General features: G+C 44.2%; 1 protein-coding gene across 2 annotated transcripts in view; it reads right to left on the bottom strand.

Annotated features, from left to right (window-relative positions):
* The window catches only part of COL4A1 (collagen type IV alpha 1 chain), a 389,221-nt gene that overhangs the window by 129,919 nt on the left and 241,395 nt on the right, over positions 1-17,907 (bottom strand). For both annotated transcript variants that reach the window (XM_072992788.2, XM_072992838.2), the window contains exons 29-32: positions 11,989-12,086; positions 10,934-11,084; positions 8,771-8,884; positions 8,145-8,312 (exon numbers count right to left, since the gene is read on the bottom strand). In XM_072992788.2, the coding sequence (XP_072848889.1) occupies positions 8,145-8,312; positions 8,771-8,884; positions 10,934-11,084; positions 11,989-12,086 (531 nt within the window). The remainder of the gene's footprint in view (positions 1-8,144; positions 8,313-8,770; positions 8,885-10,933; positions 11,085-11,988; positions 12,087-17,907) is intronic.

Genomic DNA, 17,907 nt, shown 5'->3' with positions numbered 1-17,907 from the left:
AGAGCTTAGGAGAAAAAAAGGTTGATTGTTGCCCCTACAGCGCATGCTCTGCCCGCCCTTAGCCTCAGTTCCATTTTATCCGCCAGTGGTAAGCCCTTTAATACAAAGAGCCAGTTAAGCAGTGATGGAAAGCGGGGAGGATGGGCGTGTGAATTCACAGAGGTCCACTCGAAGAACTGTGGTTACAGGTAGGTAACCTCTTCTTCTTCATTGTGGCCTCTGTGAATGCACATGATAGGGTGACTAGCAATCAGCTTTACTGGATGGAGGGCCGTCACTGGAGTAACAACGTGAGAACAGCTCTCCCAAAACTGGCCTCCCTCTTAGCTTGAAGGTCCAGTCTGTAATGTTTTATGAAGGTGGACACTCTCAACCATGTTACCGCTCTACAAATGTCCAAAAGGTCCACACCAGGAAGCAGAGCCATTGTCATGAGTGCAGCTGAAGACCTGGAACCAGAAGGGTTAATTGAGGCTGAGGAGAATGCTGAGCAATCAAAAACACCTGAATCGCCTCCAGATTCTCCTTCTCTCCAGCAGACAAGCTTAGGGCCAGGCTTCGGGGAAGACTTATGGCAAAAAGGTCAGAGTATCGCTCGAAGGCTGTCCACAGAAACATCCGTTCAACTAGCCCTGAGTACTGACAGGATGGAAAGGTTTCCAGCAGCTCAAGGGGATGTTTTACTATAAAAACAGCTCCTAGTCAGCTAGAATTTCGTCGAAGCAACAAGTCAAAACCTCTGGCTTGCATCCACACTCCTACAACCTTGAACCGTGTTTTCCTGAATTCCTGACTCTGGACTTGGACTACGTTCTGTGAGTTGTTTTGGTAATTTGATATCCGCTTTGCATTCTTAGTATTCCTGACTTTGGACTGGCTTATCGGACTTCGGCTGTTGTACCCCCCGGGAACATGACAGCCGTAGATGTTGCCATGGCTCAAGTAGAATGGCCCTTTATGCCATCAGGAGGGCTTTTGCCAGCCAATTCATAGGCCAAAGAGATGGTAGACACCAGCCATCTGGACAGAGTTTGGGAAGAGGCAGGGGAACCCTTATGATGCCCATGGAAGCAGACAAACAATTTTGAGGACTGACGGAAGTCCTTGGTCCTTGAAGTATAGTATGCAACATCCAGGCTGTGAAGCAATTGCTCAGCCGGAGAGGATGGATTGGGGAAGAGAGTAGGCAGGACGAGAGGTTGGTTGATGTGGAAAGTAGATACTATCTTAGGAAGAAACGTGTCTGGGTAAAGGACCACTTTATCGAGGAAAAACTGAAGGTAAGGAGGGTCAGTGCGGAGGGTGGTCAACTCCCTAGCTCGTCTTGCTGAGGTTATAGACACCAAAAATAGTGTTTTAAAGGACAATAATCGAGGATCTGCTGAGGTGAGGGCATAGAGGACAAGGTGCAGGGACCATTGAGGCAGTGGGTCGAAGATTAGAGAGGCTCTTAAGAAACAGCTTTAATGTGGCATGTGAGAATAGGCAAGCTGAATCAGAGGTGTGTGGTTGGTGAGCCACAATCTCCGAGATCTACACCTTGATGGTAGAGACAGCAAGACCAGCGTCGAAAAGATATCTCAAATAGGTCAGAAGATTGGTCAAGGTAACAGGACTGGGCTGAAAGCCTTTAGATGTGGCATATTTACAGAAACTGCTCCACTTGTATGAGTATAGCAGTGTTGTGGTTTCCTCGCCTTTCGTAGGACATCCTGAATTAAGGAAGAATCCTCCAGGCTGTGAGGTGGAGGGATTGGACATCCAGGTGGTGAACGCAGCCGTCGTCTCGTGTCAAGAGGTGAGGTAGCTGAGGGAGTTTGAGGTGTTTGACTGCCATGGTCCTGAGTGTGGTGAACCACGGTTGGCATGGCCACCAAGAAGCGATCAAGAGGGCGTTTGCTCTCATCTGTCGTATCCGAACAATGTTTTGCTGAATGAGAGGGGGTGGGGGAAAATGGTAGAGGAATGCATTTGTCCATGGCACCATCAGCACATCTCCCATGAAGCCGGTACCTCTGCCCGCTCTTGAGCAGTACTTGTTGTATTTCTTGTTTGCGTGAGAGGCAAACATGTCTATCTGAGGGTGACCCCACTTCTGGAGGAAAACTCCCACTCATGCATTTGGGTGGACATGCGACTGAGGGAGTCTGTGAGGTAGTTGTCAGTTGTTGGCACGTAAACTGCTATGGAAAAAATGTGGTGAGTGTAACGATACTCCCATAGATGAACTGCTAAGTAAAGGAGCGTCATGGAGTGTGTGCTGCCCTGCTTGTTTATGTAATGCATGGTGGTTGTGTTGTCCGTTACGACCTGAACAGCATGGCGCTGCAGCAGTGGAAGAAATGCGCGGAAGGCTTTTATGTCAGCCCACATCTCTAGGTGGTTGATGTGGAGATGTTTTTCCTTGGTGGACCACAATGCATGAACCTTTTGCGCTCTGCAATGGGCACCCCAGACTGTCATACTGGTGTCGGTTGTTACCTGAATCGTAAGTTGGAGAGGACGGAAGGGGCGACCCACCAGGAGGTGGGGGGCCAAGGCCCATCATCTCTGCTGTTGAGCGAGTTCTGGTGTCACCCTGAGGCATTTTTCTTGGCCGTCTGTCAGAGGATTGAAATGGGCCAGAAACCAGGCCTGCAAAGACCTCATCTTCAGGTGAGCGTGTTGAAGGGCAGCACTGGTGGAAGCCATGAGACCTAATAGATGTTGCGCATGATGGGCTAACACTATGCTGTGAGGACGGAAATGTTGCAGGACTCTGAATTTTCCTGATGCGAGAGGCGGGAAGACAAATGCGAGCAGTGATGGAGTTGATCGTGGTGCCTATATAATCCACCACCTGAGATGGGTGAAATTGGGATTTTGACTCGTTGATCTTTAGACCCAGACTCTTGAGGGTTTGCAGGACAAATTGTGTTTTCTGAATTGCTTGCTGAGGGGAATCCGCTACGATTAGCCAGTCGTCTATGTACGGGTACATGGCTATATTGTTGAGCCGGAGGTATGCTGTGACGGGGTCATGCACTTTGTGAACATGCGGGGAGTGATAGATAGCCCAAAGGGGAGAGCACAGAATTGAAAGGCGGTATCTTGAAAATAAAACTGTAGATATTTTCGATGCTGAAGATGAATGGAAATATGAAAATAAGTGTCCTGAAAGTCTATGATTACAAACCAGTCTCCCCGTTGCAGCAGGTGGAGTATGCTTTCTATTGTGACCATGCGGAATTTTCTCGTGTGTAGGTAGGAGTTTAGAGTCCGAAGATTCAGAATAGGTCGGATGCCTCTGTCCTTTTTGGGAACTACAAAGTAACGGAAATAGAACCCGTTGCTTGCTTGACTTTGCAAAACAGTTTGTACTGCATGCTTTCGAAGAAGGTTGTGGATTTCTTCTTGTAGAGCCGGATTGAAATCTGTGTGCTTGATGTAACCTAAAGGGGGAAGTTCTGTGAATTCGAGCCGATAACCTGACTGAATGATGTCCAGGACCCATTTGTCATTTGTAATGCGTGACCAGTTGGGAAAGAACTTTGCTAGACGAGTTTGAAAGTAGGGATGAATGTGAAGTGCGGTCGGTGAGTCAAAGATAATGTTTTGTTTTCTTGGCAGGAGGACGGTAGGACTGACGGCGATGAGCATGGGTCTGTGAACGAAAGGAAGTGGAGGATGATTAAGCCTGTGGAAGCCTGGTACTTGGTTGATGCTTAAAGGAACGGTAGGTTTGTGATGAGGAAGGTAGGTATTGCTGGGTATTGTAAGGTTTGCGCCACTGGTAAGTTTGGAATCTAGGCTGCTGATGGATCCTGTAGGACTTGGCAGTTTTCTTCATCCTATGAAAGCTTTCCATGGATTCGTCTGTCTTGTTATTAAATACCCCGTTGGCATCAAAGGGGAGCGCTTCTATACAATTTTTGGCATCTTCATTGATGCCAGATGTTCTAAGCCAGGCGTGGCGACACAAAATGATGGAAGACATCATGGTCTTGGACGCGATATCAGCAGAGTGGCGTGAAGCAAGAAGCTGATGTTTGGCCACATTGACAGCCTCCTCAAAGGTGTTGAGGAGGAAAGGCTGGGAGTCATCTGGGGCCTCTTGTAGGGCGGGCAACACTCTTTCCCATAGTTGCCGCTGGTACGCCCCCATAGCTGCCTGATAATTTGCAACTCTGATGAGGAAGGTGGTAAACGAATATATTTTTCTACCCAAGACATCCAGTTTCCTACCTTCTCTATTGGTAGGGGTGATCTGAGCCTTCGAGGATGCCCTAGACTAGTTGGATTGTATAATAATAGAATTAGGGACAGGATGCTTGGTCAAGAAAGCCGGATCCTCACCATGGGTCTTATAGTAGTTCTCACCCCTTCTTGTCACTTTTGTGGATGTTGCTGGAGTTGACCACAACTCCTTGATTGTATTCATGAGGGAAGGGATGAACGCAATACTGAGCGGAGGTGCCCGTTCCTTGTCAATTTCACCAAAGATAAGATCTTCGATAAGTGGAGTGGGTTTCTCAATGTCCAGTTTAAGGGCTTTTGCCATGCGAGAAACCATCTGTACATATGAGGAATAATCCTCAGCAGACGAGGAAGTATGAATATCAGAAGTGCCTGGCTCAGATGGTGCACCAGAGATGGATTCATTAACTCAGCACCAGATGGTGCTGAGAATGGTGTGGGAGATTCCAGAGAGGAATAGATTTCCCCTTGCAAGGATGGCTCCGGAGAGGGTGGCCAAGGTGCCGTTTTATGTGCCCTTCGAGGAGCTGCTTTGTGATGAGGAGCAGCAGAAGAAGAAGCTGATTTTGGGATAGCCGCGGCTGTCCCCGATAAGGTGGACTTATGGGGTACAGCAGCGTTAGGCTGTCTGTGATCCTCTCTCGGCCTCAAAGAGTGGTCCGCCCGGGGTGCTTCTTGAGGGCGCTGCCATGGAGGTGAAGGCGATGACAAGGAGGCATAAATGTAACGCACCCTCTTTCTCAAGCAGTGTGCATCGTCATTCGACCAGGAGTCCGAATCATCGGCAGCGCCTCTACGTCGATGGTGGCGGTCAAGGTCGATCACATATGGCTCCTTCCGTCCGTCCTTGTCACGGCGCTGAGAGGAGTAGGGGGAGGATGACAATCTCCCTATGTGAGTGACAGCGTCGAGGTGGGGAGCTGTGCTTTGTCTTTGATGTTCGCTTACGTGGCGGGAACACCGGGATCGGTGATCATGAGTGTGAGTGTGATTGAAGAGAGGATGCCTGCCCAGCCGATGCAGGGCTGTGAGGGGCAGAACCAACATTAGATATAGGTGCCTCATCTAGTGGGTGCAGGCTAGGTGAACAGCTACGCCTCCTGATCGATGCTGACACCTGCCATGGTGTCCTCAGGGTAGTCGTCTGGAGCAGCCTCCTCCTCTTCCAGAATTGGGGACGGTGGGGAGTTGGGAACAGCAAGAATGGAACAGTGCCGCTCTTCCCCCTTGGAAGATGTGCCCTTATTAGAGTTAACAAGAGCCTTTTCCTTTTTTTCAGGGGCTCTGCATTGGAGGACTTCGACGCCCGCAAGGCTGTCTTAGGGGCAGAAGCTTCAGAGGACATGCCGGGAGCGTTGCTAGCAGAGGCATCGACTGGCAGTAAGGCTGCCCGCGACGCCGAGAATGAAGATTTTTTCTTTTGCTGGCCTCCCCGGTTTAGAGGGGGGCGGAAGTGGTGGCGATTTGGCCCCTCGCTCTGATCTGGATGTCACAGAGGGAGTTGGGGAGGTCTCCATTAGGCTATGCTTGGAGGCTGACAGAGTAGTGTCCCAAAGAAAATACTTGAGCCACTGTTGGTGCGCGCTGAGGGCAGCCCGGGTGAATTTTCAGCACTCTTTACACAATTGTGGCAAATGTCCTTCTCCCAGACAAAATAAGCAGTGCTCGTGGCCGTCTGAGAATGGCAGTTTTCAGCTACACGAGGTGCACTTTCTGAAAGGACCCGAGGAGGACATAAAACTAGTGAAAAACACAGAAAAACCAACAGGTGGGGTACGAAGGGAGAAAGAGTCAAACAGTCCGAGGTAAAAAAACTGGAGAGAGCATGGAAAATGACAAGTCGAATCGCAAGATGAGAAACGCAGTCCAAAAAACCAGTCCAAATAGATAGAAGCAACAGATAGGCAAAGAATAGTCTTCCAAAACCAAAATCAGGGTGAACAAGTGAGGTCCAGCCGACAAACACAGAAAACTAAGAGCTCTAGAGAGGAGTTCCTAATACAAAGGCGGTAAAACAGAACTGAGGCTAAGGGCGGGCGGAGCATGCGCTGTAGGGGCAACACTTAATCAACCTTTTTTTCTCCTAAGTCTAGAAATTTCCGAGGATTCCGGCACAGGTGCAGACTTATCCCTATCATGTGCATTCACAGAGGCCACGATGAAGGACAAAGAGTTTTCTATTCAAGTAGCCTTCTTCTCAATAACTAGTTGCCTGCCCTAAGAGATGGGCTGCTATCTCCAATCCTTGCCTCTCCTTTTAATTTTCATATTGTACCAATATTTTAATAAACTAGTTATTTAAGTGGTTTGCATTTGAGAAACCAAGGGATTTATGCTTAATAGTACTGTATTCTCCAAGGCTTTTAGGGCCAGGATCCGATGGTTGTTGTAGGTTATTTGGACTGTTTGGTCATGTTCTTAAGGTTATTCTTCCTAATGTTTTGCACCAGAGCACAGACAGCGTTCTGACTCCTGTCCTCTAAAGATGCTGACCACACAGACTGGTGAAACGTTAGGAAGAAAAACCTTAAGAACATGCCCAAACAGCCCGAAAAACCTACAACAACCAACTTAATAGTACTGTTTGTTTGTCACTATTGCAAATAACAGTATGATACTGTTATTTGCACTGGATTACAAATACTATAAAGTGACTGATAGATGAGGATGATGGAATTTATTGCACAACCTACCTGCAAACTGCAAAGTTTGGGAAGGTTTTCCTAAAGCATACTAAGTTACCTGTTCGGTTGGGTTCCTGTCACTGAGCTGCATCTCTCTTCTTGTACTTCTACTCAACCCCCCCCCCCAATATATTCTTTGTCCAGGTTGGAAAAACTGAAGGAATGATGGACACAGACACACTACAATACTGACGTGCAGCAATAAGTGGCTACAAAGATCAGATTTGGTAAATCAGGGCAACTTACTCTAGCCTGAATGCCTCTGAATGTATGCCTCTGAATGTATATTCCCATCCATTCTGCCTCCCTACTCATTTATGATCAAGAAGTAGGACCAGCAAATACACATCACATGTTTTGCATGCAAGGATCTCATGTCCAAAGTCCAATTCCTGCCATGCCCAGTTCCTAACAATCCCAGAGCACCCCCCCAACTATTATCTTCTTCTTGGAGACAACCTTCTGCAGGGTATGACAAGCCAAAAAACCTTACATCACAGCAATAATTGTGCTGTTAGCTAGCAGATTTACGTGTTAAGCATCTTTATGGGGAGAAATAAATGAATTTGCACAAATTTAACTACCCTGTTTCGCCGAAAATAACCGTAACCTGAAAATAAGCCCTAGTATGATTTTTTAGGATCCTTGTAATATAAGCCCTAACCCCAAAACAAGCCCCAGTTAAGTGAAACCCTGGCTTCCATCATTGTGCAGCAACCAGATGACATGACTGTATTTGAATAAATGTAGATTGTTGTACATGAAAAAATAAAACATCCCCTGAAAATAAGCTCTAATGCAATTTTTGGAGCAAAAATTAATATAACACCCTGTCTTATTTTCGGGGAAACACAGTAGATATTTCCAGGCTCTGAGAAACTGGATGCACAGAGTGGATGGAACTGAATTGAAGCACTCAAAAGCTTTTTCTGTCTGAAAATATCCAACTAGCTCTTCGGCCTCAAGTTTTGGTTTACTGCCAGAATACGAACACTAACCAGCCATACAGTTCTATGATTTTTCAACATTATAGGCATGGAACTCAAGCATTTTCGAGCCCTAAAATATTTCTAACATAAAGGTGCTCAAAACACAGAAAGGAAAGGAATTTCACACCATAACCCTTTCATGATTCTGCTCATATACTTTATGGAATAGATCAAAATGTTTTACCTTAAGAGGACAGGAACAGTGATTGTTCACTGGAAGAAAAAAAATGTATACCTGTAGCACCTGGCTGCCCTTCTCGTCCTTGTAGGCCAGGTAAGCCTGGTACCCCTTGCAAGCCTGGCAGTCCTGATGGTCCTTGACTACCCTTATCTCCTTTTGGCCCCGGCATATCTAGCCCAGGGATGCCTGGGTAGCCCCTTTCTCCTTTTATTCCTGGGGGTCCTGCAGTCAAGTAATTTGTGAAAACAAAATGTTCAAATACTCGATGGAACATAAATGTGTCCAAAGGTTCAATGTAAGCCAATAACAGCAATACAAAACTTTTCTTTTTTGTTTAGGAAAACCAAGCCAAGTTTAAATGTAAGACTTTTTAAGAACAACATTAAGACACAACCCAATGTCCATCTGAGAATAAATTCCACTGGATTATTAGATCTTTCATTTTAGTAACCATCATAGGATTATTTTTTAAATTGTTCTAAGAATAAACACTTTACATCTTTATTTTATGTCTAGATTCTTGACAAAACAAAGGAACAGAGATATCCACATAGTGCCTGAAAAATCATAAAATAAAATTCCTAATGAATGCACAGTAACTGGCTTTAATGCACGTCAGATTGAGTATTGTGTACAGAAATATAAATGGAGAAACCAACAAATCCTAAACAGCAGATTACCTATTGGTCCTGGGGGCCCAGATTGTCCTGGGGAGCCAGGAAGACCTGGGGGGCCTATTCCTGGAACACCAGGGGAGCCCTGTAAACCTGGCAATCCAGCAGGACCAGGATCACCTGGGTAGAAAAATGAAAAATGTTCAGTTGTTAAGGTGCATTCCCTTGATTTTAAGCATTATTTATCATCCACTCTTTAAACTCTGGAATCCTGTCATATCTGTAAGTGGACCTCAGTTCCACTAAGGCAGCAATTTTATAAACACCTTATTTATTTATTTATTTATTTATTTATTTATTTATTTATTTCCCGCCTAATCTGGTCAAACAACCAGTAAGCTGCATCTAAGCTCAATAAGACTAATTCTGTCTATATGTGCATATGACTGTTGACATAAAACATGTTTTCTTTATTACATTTATAACATCACTAAAAGACAAATGCAGGGATAGGAGGTACCTTTATAGGCCAATAATAAAAAATGAAAAAAATCATACAATATGTGAGCTTTTGTGGGTGAATCCCATTTCCCAACTTGTTCATGGCAAGATGGAGTTTGCCAGGAGGTTACTCTTAGATGTAAAGTTGGTTGCAGTCCTACTCCACTGGTGTTGAGAGTCCATGTGGCTTCCTGTTGGTATGTGGGGGGTGGGCCTATTTCTTGATATCCTCATAGTTCCATTGAAATAAAAGGGGGGAGCTGTGTGACCATTACAAAATACAAATGCAGAAATAGGTGATACCTTTATAGGCTCCTAATAAAAAATAACAATCATACAATATGCAAGTTCTACCCATTAAATCTTACACATTATTTTTTATTATAAAGTACAGTGGTGCCTTGCTTAACGAGCACCCCGTTTAACGATGAATCCGCATAGCGATGGTGTTTTTGCAATTGCAAAAGCGATCACATTGCGATGTTTTAAATGGGGGAAAATCGCTTTGCAATGATTGTGGGGAAGCGCTTCCCCACGATCATCCCAAAGGCCCCCCAAAAGAGAGCCCTGAAGCACAGCTGATGGGCGGGTGTTTGCAAAGATCGCGGGGAAGCCAGCTTCACAAACCCCTGCTGACTTCGGGTGCTCTCTCTCTCTCTCTCCCCTCAGTCACCCTGGCCGTGGCGGCACAGTGCCGCAGTCTCCTTGCCCAGGCTGGACCTGCAAGGGGAGAGAGAGAGCGCGCGGGGTTTGCGAAGCTGGCTTCCCTGCGATCTTTGCAAACCCCCGCCCATCAGCTGTGCTTTGGGCTGGCTCTCTTTCCCATGCTGGACCTGCAAGGGGTGGGGAGAGAGAGAGAGAGAGAGAGAGAGAGAGAGAGAGAGAGAGAGAGAGAGACGAAGCACAGCTGATCGGCAGTTCCAAAATGGCCACTCGCTGTGTTGCCTCGCTTTAGAGGCACTGAAAATGGCGGCGGGATGGAGGATTTTCGCTTAAAGGTGAATTTTTTCCCCATAGGAACACATTAAATATGTTTTAATGCGTTCCTATGGGTTTTTTTTGCCCCGCATAGCAACGATATAGTATAGCAACGATTTTTCAGAATGGATTATCATCGCTATGCGGGGCACCACTGTACTGCCTATTCTTGCATTTGTGGGACGTGGCGGCACTGCGGGCTAAACCACAGAAGCTTGTGCTGCAGGGTTAGAAGAACCAGCAGTCGTAAGATCGAATCCATGCGACGGAGTGAGCTCCCATCGCTTTGTCCCAGTTCCTCGCCAAACTAGCAGTTCGAAAGCATGTAAATCCAAGTAGATAAATAGACACCATCTCAGTGGGAAGGTAAAACGGCGTTCCCTAGTCACGCTGGCCACATCACAATGGAAAAAAAATGTCTTCAGACAAGCGCTGGCTCTACGGCTTGAAAAACGGGATGAGCACCGCTCCCTAGAGTAGTACACGACTGGACTGAAAATGTCAAGGGGAAACTTTACCTTTACCTATTCTTCCATTTGTATTTTGTAATGATGCCATCACTATTACTCATTAAGAATTGTGTGACAAATACGTTTTTACTATCATTTTTATCACATACAAATTTTTACTCAAGCTAGAAAAACTTTTTTGGCCTGCCAGGCTCCTGAAGCCAATATTGCATTTCTTTTTGCACAAAAATGTACAGCCTCATGACAAATCAGGTTTAGAATGTGACTACAAAAAGCTTACCTTGAGATCCTGGCTGGCCAGGTACACCTGGAAATCCTTTTTCTCCTGGTATACCAGGCAACCCTTGCTCACCCTTTGTTCCAGGGAGCCCATCTTGCCCTTGTAGGCCAGGAAAACCTTTTGGACCTGGGAGTCCTATTCCAGGTTCACCCTTAAAATATTTAAGTGAGACATTATTTAAAGGAGAAAGCACTGCCAGTTTTATTAGCCAGGTAGTCTTAAAGCTACTATCAGGTGGAATGCTATACTAGCAAAGCAAAGTGCTAAGCAAAGCAAAGCAAGCAAGCTTCAAGGTGAGGATGGCCTTATTAGTCTGTTGTAGCAAAATAGGAAAAATTATTGCAGTGCCTTAAACATGTTTTAAACTTTTATGGACTGCAACACATTTCATCTTATGGAACCTGTGACATTTTACATCAAGTAAAATAAAATGTATTAGTCTTTATCTTACCACAAGAATATATTTTTTTAAATAAAGCACACAATAATAACAAAAAGCACAACCAATTGGTTAACATTATAAAATAGTAGCCAAAATATCAACAGATTACTACTGGAGGAAAATATATGCCCACCATTTTCAGATCAGGGCAGAAGGCATTCTATGAGGAAAGTGATAGTATATAAGATTAAGAGAAATTTCATGCCTGAACCACAATTCAAAGAGAAATAAGAAGTTTTGACACTTTTTGAAACATTACAAAAGGAGACGGTATTTGCCCCTGTGAATTGTTTCCACTTAAACCTTCCTAGCCCAATCTATATTTTTATCAAGCCTCACAACCTTTACATAGTGTCTTCTTTTTAATAGGCTATATAGTGCAAATATATCCATAAAAATGATCAAGAAAAAGGATAAAACTGGCAGTCATCTTAGGATGCAAAAAGCTAGATCGCAATGTGTTCAAATGTGTATTGCAACACAAATTTTCTTGTGATCTTAGAAGTGAAAAAATTAGAAACAAATTAATTTCTTTGTACTTCTGAACAATGTTTTTTGCTATCAACAGGAACTACAATTATTTGAAGTTAGCCCAAATTGCTGTGTCACTTACCTTTTGACCTTGTAACCCTGGAGCACCTGGTAACCCCTGGGGACCAGAATCACCCTTCTCCCCAATTACGCCTGGTGGCCCTGCCTGACCAGGAAAACCTACAAAATCCCAAAGACAGTTTTTGTAAATCATATTGCTAATATGTTAAACTCATGAAGTTATGCCACAGAAAACTTAAAACAGGGTTTTAAAATAAGGTAAAATTAAGAAGCTTTTTAACCCATGGTTACTCAGAGGGGTTCCTCAGTCACACAACCTTCTCTGCCTGGATGGGTTATGTCCAGGAGGTCAGTGTAAAAATGACTGGGAAGTGCCTCCTGAGGCCTATGCCCTTCCCTAGCACACATGGATGCTCAGGGAATAAAACATGCACACAGGCTCCTAGTTGCAAACCAGTCCTGCAAAGAAACCCATGTAACCCGTAATGTCTTCAAACCTCTGAGTGTCCTCAGACACTAGAAAAGTACCCTCACAGCTTTCTGAATAAACCACAGCTTGAGTAAAATTTTATATTTTACTAAAAAGTAAAAGTAGCAAAGCATAGCAAAACAAAAGGCAGCATCATATAAAGTAAACAAACCTTAAAGGTATGATAAACTTAAGGCATTAAGTCACCACAGAAAATAAAGAAAAGCTAATTCTCTAAGCCATATTCACAGGGATGTACAGAGTTCTTCACAGCAACTAGCAAAAGCACAGCATGAGCTTACTAAATCCTAATGCTGATCCAAAATGGAGGATGAAATTATGTCAACTAAGTATCTTCCTTAAATCCCATCATCCCACAGTCCCCAATCAGTGGGCATTTTTAATTGGTTTTAACTGTACCAGCCAAGGCTAACTGACCATGTTCCAGGTGCAACCGATATTATCATTAACAGAACTCGATTCCCCACCTGTACCAAGGTCAGGATGTCTTCTCCAACTTTTTTATCTTGAGATGGTACACTGTTGTTATACTGTTCCCAAAATATTCAGTCCTAGGCAGTTCAGTATCAGCATTTTTTACATATTTTACAGGCTTGATGTTAACCTTCCATCCACTTTACAGATGTTACCAACTTGGTGTCAACTCTACAAACTATAATTTCTTCACATGAAGCACTATCAGACTTTCGGGGACATGCAATATATATTTTGGATTGAAAATATACTTCATTGAGGTTAGAGGACAACAGTGAATGATGGTTTAAGAAAGCACATAAGGGCCAAATCCTGTTGCTTAGCATAGTAAATCACACTAAAGTAGGCCCATTGAATCAATGGGAATTTTGCGAAAGTTCCATTGATTTAAATAAGTCTACTCTGTGACTTTGTACACTAGACTAGTCATTCAGTGGGCCTACTCTAGCACAATTTATTATGCTAAGCAACCATTTTTGGCAAATACATATATTAGTCTTTAAGGTGTCACAAGAATCTTTGTTGCTTTTGCTGCAGTAGAATATCACAGTTTATTCTTTGAAAGCTATTTGTTAACTAACAGAGGGCTTATTCTCATACCAGACTAACCATCAATTAAGATGTTCTGGAAAGGCCCTTCTTTCCATGTATCAACATAACATCTAAGAATTCGTTCTCAGTAATGATACATGTATTCTGGCAGGTAATTCTGAAGGAGGTTTGCTTTGAGTCAGTAGTGTTATCATTTGGATAATAGGTGATGATTAGACATGGGGACAAACAAAAAAATGTATTACGATATTTGCTGAATATCTCTGAGTTGTCAAATATTCGTCCCTTTGTAATTATGAGATCCATAGATCCCTTTTATACTCCATTCGTCTCCATCTCTAGTCTCTGCCTATGCCCCTGCAGATAAGTTGATCCATAGTGCCATAGAAAAACAGAGAAAGCTTCCCTGAATCCTCCTCCCCACTGTCTTTTCAAAGGGGGAGGAGGAATTCCCTTCAGGCAGGCTTTCCCTGTCTTTCTATGCCACCACGGATCAGCTGATTCACAGGGGCACAGAAAGATAGGCAAGGCACGTGGTTGCCCAAAGGGAATCCCCTCAATTTACAAAGACAGCAGGGAGGTTGCCCTTTGGGTAGGTTTGCCCAAAGGGAAGCTCCCCACAACTGTTCACAAACAAACAGAAGCTAAGCTGTTGGAATGGAAATCACCGTCCCAACAGTCTAGCTTCCGTTCTGGTGGAGGTGGCAGCGGTGGAGGAGGAGGCAGCAGGACAAGATAGGGAGGCAACGGAGGCAGTGGGAAGAGGGCAGGGGGCTCAGTGTTTTCATTTTTTAGACAGCCCCAATGAACTGACAAATTGATTTGTGGTTTGTCAGTTCACCAGAGGGAAGATGAACCACCATTTTGACAGCTCATCCCCATTGCTAGTGATGCTTTTTTTATTTGTCTTTTTAAAAATTGTATATGTGTAACCCCTATAGTTTACTCCAATGGATGGGGAAATCTTCAGATGGGGCTGTGCTTCTAGATTCCAATTGGGAAAGAGTGGGAGAGCTGGAGATGGCAAGTGTAAGTAGCATAATTCTGATATGTTCATTGTGTTTCTGTTGTTATTGTTCTGTTAGTTGATAGAGAAAAGAATTGGCATCTTTGTAATTTTCTTTGTATTTGCAGTACTCATGTAAACAAGAAAGCCCTATAGAATGCAGAGAGTGGTACATAGGTTTTAGTGTATTTTAGAAGTGTTTTTCCTCCTTTTTTGGCATCCACTGAATCCATTGTGTTTCTATAAAGGACCTACTGTACCACTGTTCTACAAATAACTGACCAGCACTTAAATGCAGAGGGAGCACCTAGGTTACTTGCAAATTTGAGAGGATCCTAGACAAAGTATCCTCTCACTGGCCCTTTCTTTTTCAGTGGAGTTATTACCTAAGGGGTAGTCAGCAGCCCCTTCATGGATTGCTGCCTTGTCGTGGCGAAGGGGCTTGAGTAACTCAGAGAAGCTACGGGCTATGTCGTGCAGGGCCACCCAAGACAGACAGGTCATAGTGGAGAGTTCTGACTAAACACAATCCACCTGGAGTAGGAAATGGCAATGCCACTCCCGTATCATTGCCAAGAAGGCCCTATGACCAGAAACAAAAGGCTAAAAGATATGACGCTGGAAGATGGGCCCCTCAGGTCGAAAGGCGTCCAATATGCTACTGAGGAAGAGTGGAGGACAGGTACAAGTAGCTCCAGAGCTAATGAAGTGGTTGGGCCAAAGCCGAAAGGACGCTCAGCTGTGGATGTGCCTGAAAGTGAAAGGAAAGTCCAATGCTGCAAAGAAAAATATTGCATAGGAACCTGGAATGTAAGATCTATGAACCTTGGTAAACTGGATGTGGTCAAACAGGAGATGGCAAGAATAAACATCAACATCCTGGGCATCAGTGAACTAAAATGGACAGGAATGGGTGAATTCAACTCAGATGATTATCATATCTACTATTCTGGGCAAGAAGCCCGTAGAAGGAATGGAGTAGCCCTCAAAGTCAACAAAAGAGTGGGAAAAGCTGTAATGGGATACAATCTCAAAAATGATAGAATGATGTCAATACGAATCCAAGGCAGACCTTTCAACATCACAATAATCCAAGTTTATGCACCAACCACCATTGCTGAGGAGACTGAAATTGAACAATTTTATGAAGATCTACAACACCTTCTAGAACTGACACCAAAGAAAGATGTTCTTCTCATTCTAGGGGACTGGAATGCTAAAGTAGGGAGCCAAGAGATAAAAGGAACAACAGGTAAGTTTAGCCTTGGAGTTCAAAATGAAGCAGGGTAAAGGCTAATAGAGTTTTGTCAAGAGAACAAGCTGGTCATCCAACAACACAAGAGGCGACTCTATACATGGAAATCACCAGATGGGCAATATCGAAATCAGATTGATTATATTCTCCGCAGCCAAAGATGGAGAAGCTCTATACAGTCAGCAAAAACAAGACCTGGAGTTGATTGTGGTTCTGATCATCAGCTTCTCATAGCAAAATTCAAGCTTAAACTGAAGAGAGTAGGAAAATCCACTGGGCTATTCAGGTATAATCTAAACCAAATCCCTTATGAATACACAGTGGAAGTGAAGAACAGATTTAAGGAACTAGATTTGGTGGACAGAGTGCCTGAAGAACTTTGAATAGAAGCTCATAACATTGTATAGGAGGCAGCAACAAAAACCTTATCAAAGAAAAGGAAATGCAAGAAAGCAAAGTGGCTGTCCAATGAGGCCTTAGAAATAGCAGAGAGGAGAAGGGAAACAAAATGCAGGAGAGATAGGGAAAGTTACAGAAAATTGAATGCAGAATTCCAAAGAATAGCAAGGAGAGACAAGAGGGCATTCTTAAATGAACAATGCAAAGAAATGGAGGAAAATAACAGAAAAGGAAAAACCAGAGATCTATTCAGGACAATTGGAGATATTAGAGGAACATTTTGTGCAAAGATGGACATGATAAAGGACAAATATGGAAGGGACCTAACAAAAGCAGAAGACATCAAGAAGAGGTGGCAAGAATACACAAAGGAATTATATCAGAAAGATTTAGATATCCCGGACAACCCAGACAATGTAGTTGCTGACCTTGAGCCAGACATCCTGGAGAGTGAAGTCAAGTGGGCCTTAGAAAGCCTGGCTAACAACAAGGCCAGTGGAGGTGATGGCATTCCAGTGGAACTATTTAAAATCTTGAAAGATGATGCTGTTAAAGTGCTACATTCAATATGCCAGCAAGATTGGAAAACTCAACAGTGGCCAGAGGATTGGAAAAGATCAGTCTACATACCAATCCCAAAGAAGGGCAGTGCCAAAGAATGCTCCAACTACCGTACAATTGCACTCATATCCCACGCTAGCAAGGTTATGCTCAAAATCCTACAAGGTAGGCTTCAGCAGTATGTGGACCAAAAACTCCCAGAAGTACAAGCTGGATTTCGAAGGGGCAGAGGAACTAGAGACCAAATTGCTAACATGTGCTGGATTATGGAGAAAGCCAGAGAGCTCCAGAAAAATATCTACTGCTTGATTGACTATGCAAAAGCCTTTGATAGTGTGGACCATAGCAAACTATGGCAACTCCTTAAAGAAATGGGAGTGCCTGATCACCTTATCTATCTCCTGAGAAACCTATATGTGGTACAGGAAGCAACAGTTAGAACTGGATATGGAACAACTCATTGGTTCAAAGTTGGGAAAGGAGTATGACAAGGCTGTATTTTGTCCCCCGGCGTATTTAACTCATATGCAGATTACACCATGTGGAAGGCTGGACTGGAGGAATAACAAATCGGAATTAAGATTGCCGGAAGAAATATCTACAACCTCCGATATGCAGATGATACCACTCTGATGGCAGAAAGTGAGGAGGAACTAAAGAAAAGAGCTTACCTACCTGTAACTCTGGTTCTTTGAGTATTCTCTGTGAATTCACACTAATGGGTTAATCTGCAGCTGAGCAGAGCAGTATTTGGTAACTTCCACAGTTTTAAGCACTTAGTGCTGGGACCTCCCCTACACCTGGCTATATAACTCCGCCTCTGGCCCAGTGCCTCAGTTCTTAAAGAACCGACCGCCGCTGCCCAATATTCTATGGCACACGTGATGGACAGCGGGGAGGAGAGTGGGACGTGTGAATTCACAGAGGACTACTCGAAGAACCAGAGTTACAGGTAGGTAACCTCTTTTCTCCTTTGAGTCCCCTGTGAATACACACTAACGGGTGACTAGCAAGCTGACCAACCAGGAGGAGGGTCGTCACGAAAGTGCAGAAGCCAGGACAGCTTGTCCTACTGCAGCCTGAACTTTAAGCTGGGCAACCAGGTGGTAGGGCGAGATGAAGGCAGACGGAGTGCATCAAGAGACGGTGGCCTAGTAGGCCAAAGTCATCTTGATACAAAGGGACAGAACACCTGCCCATAACAGGAGTACGTCAAGGTGGTAGAAGGTATGCCAAGATGGCA

The sequence above is a fragment of the Pogona vitticeps genome, chromosome 1 (genome assembly GCF_051106095.1).
Source record: "Pogona vitticeps strain Pit_001003342236 chromosome 1, PviZW2.1, whole genome shotgun sequence".
Taxonomy (NCBI): Eukaryota; Metazoa; Chordata; class Lepidosauria; order Squamata; family Agamidae; genus Pogona; species Pogona vitticeps.
Note: the sequence above shows the minus strand (reverse complement) of the source record. Positions and strands in the feature narration are given on the sequence as shown.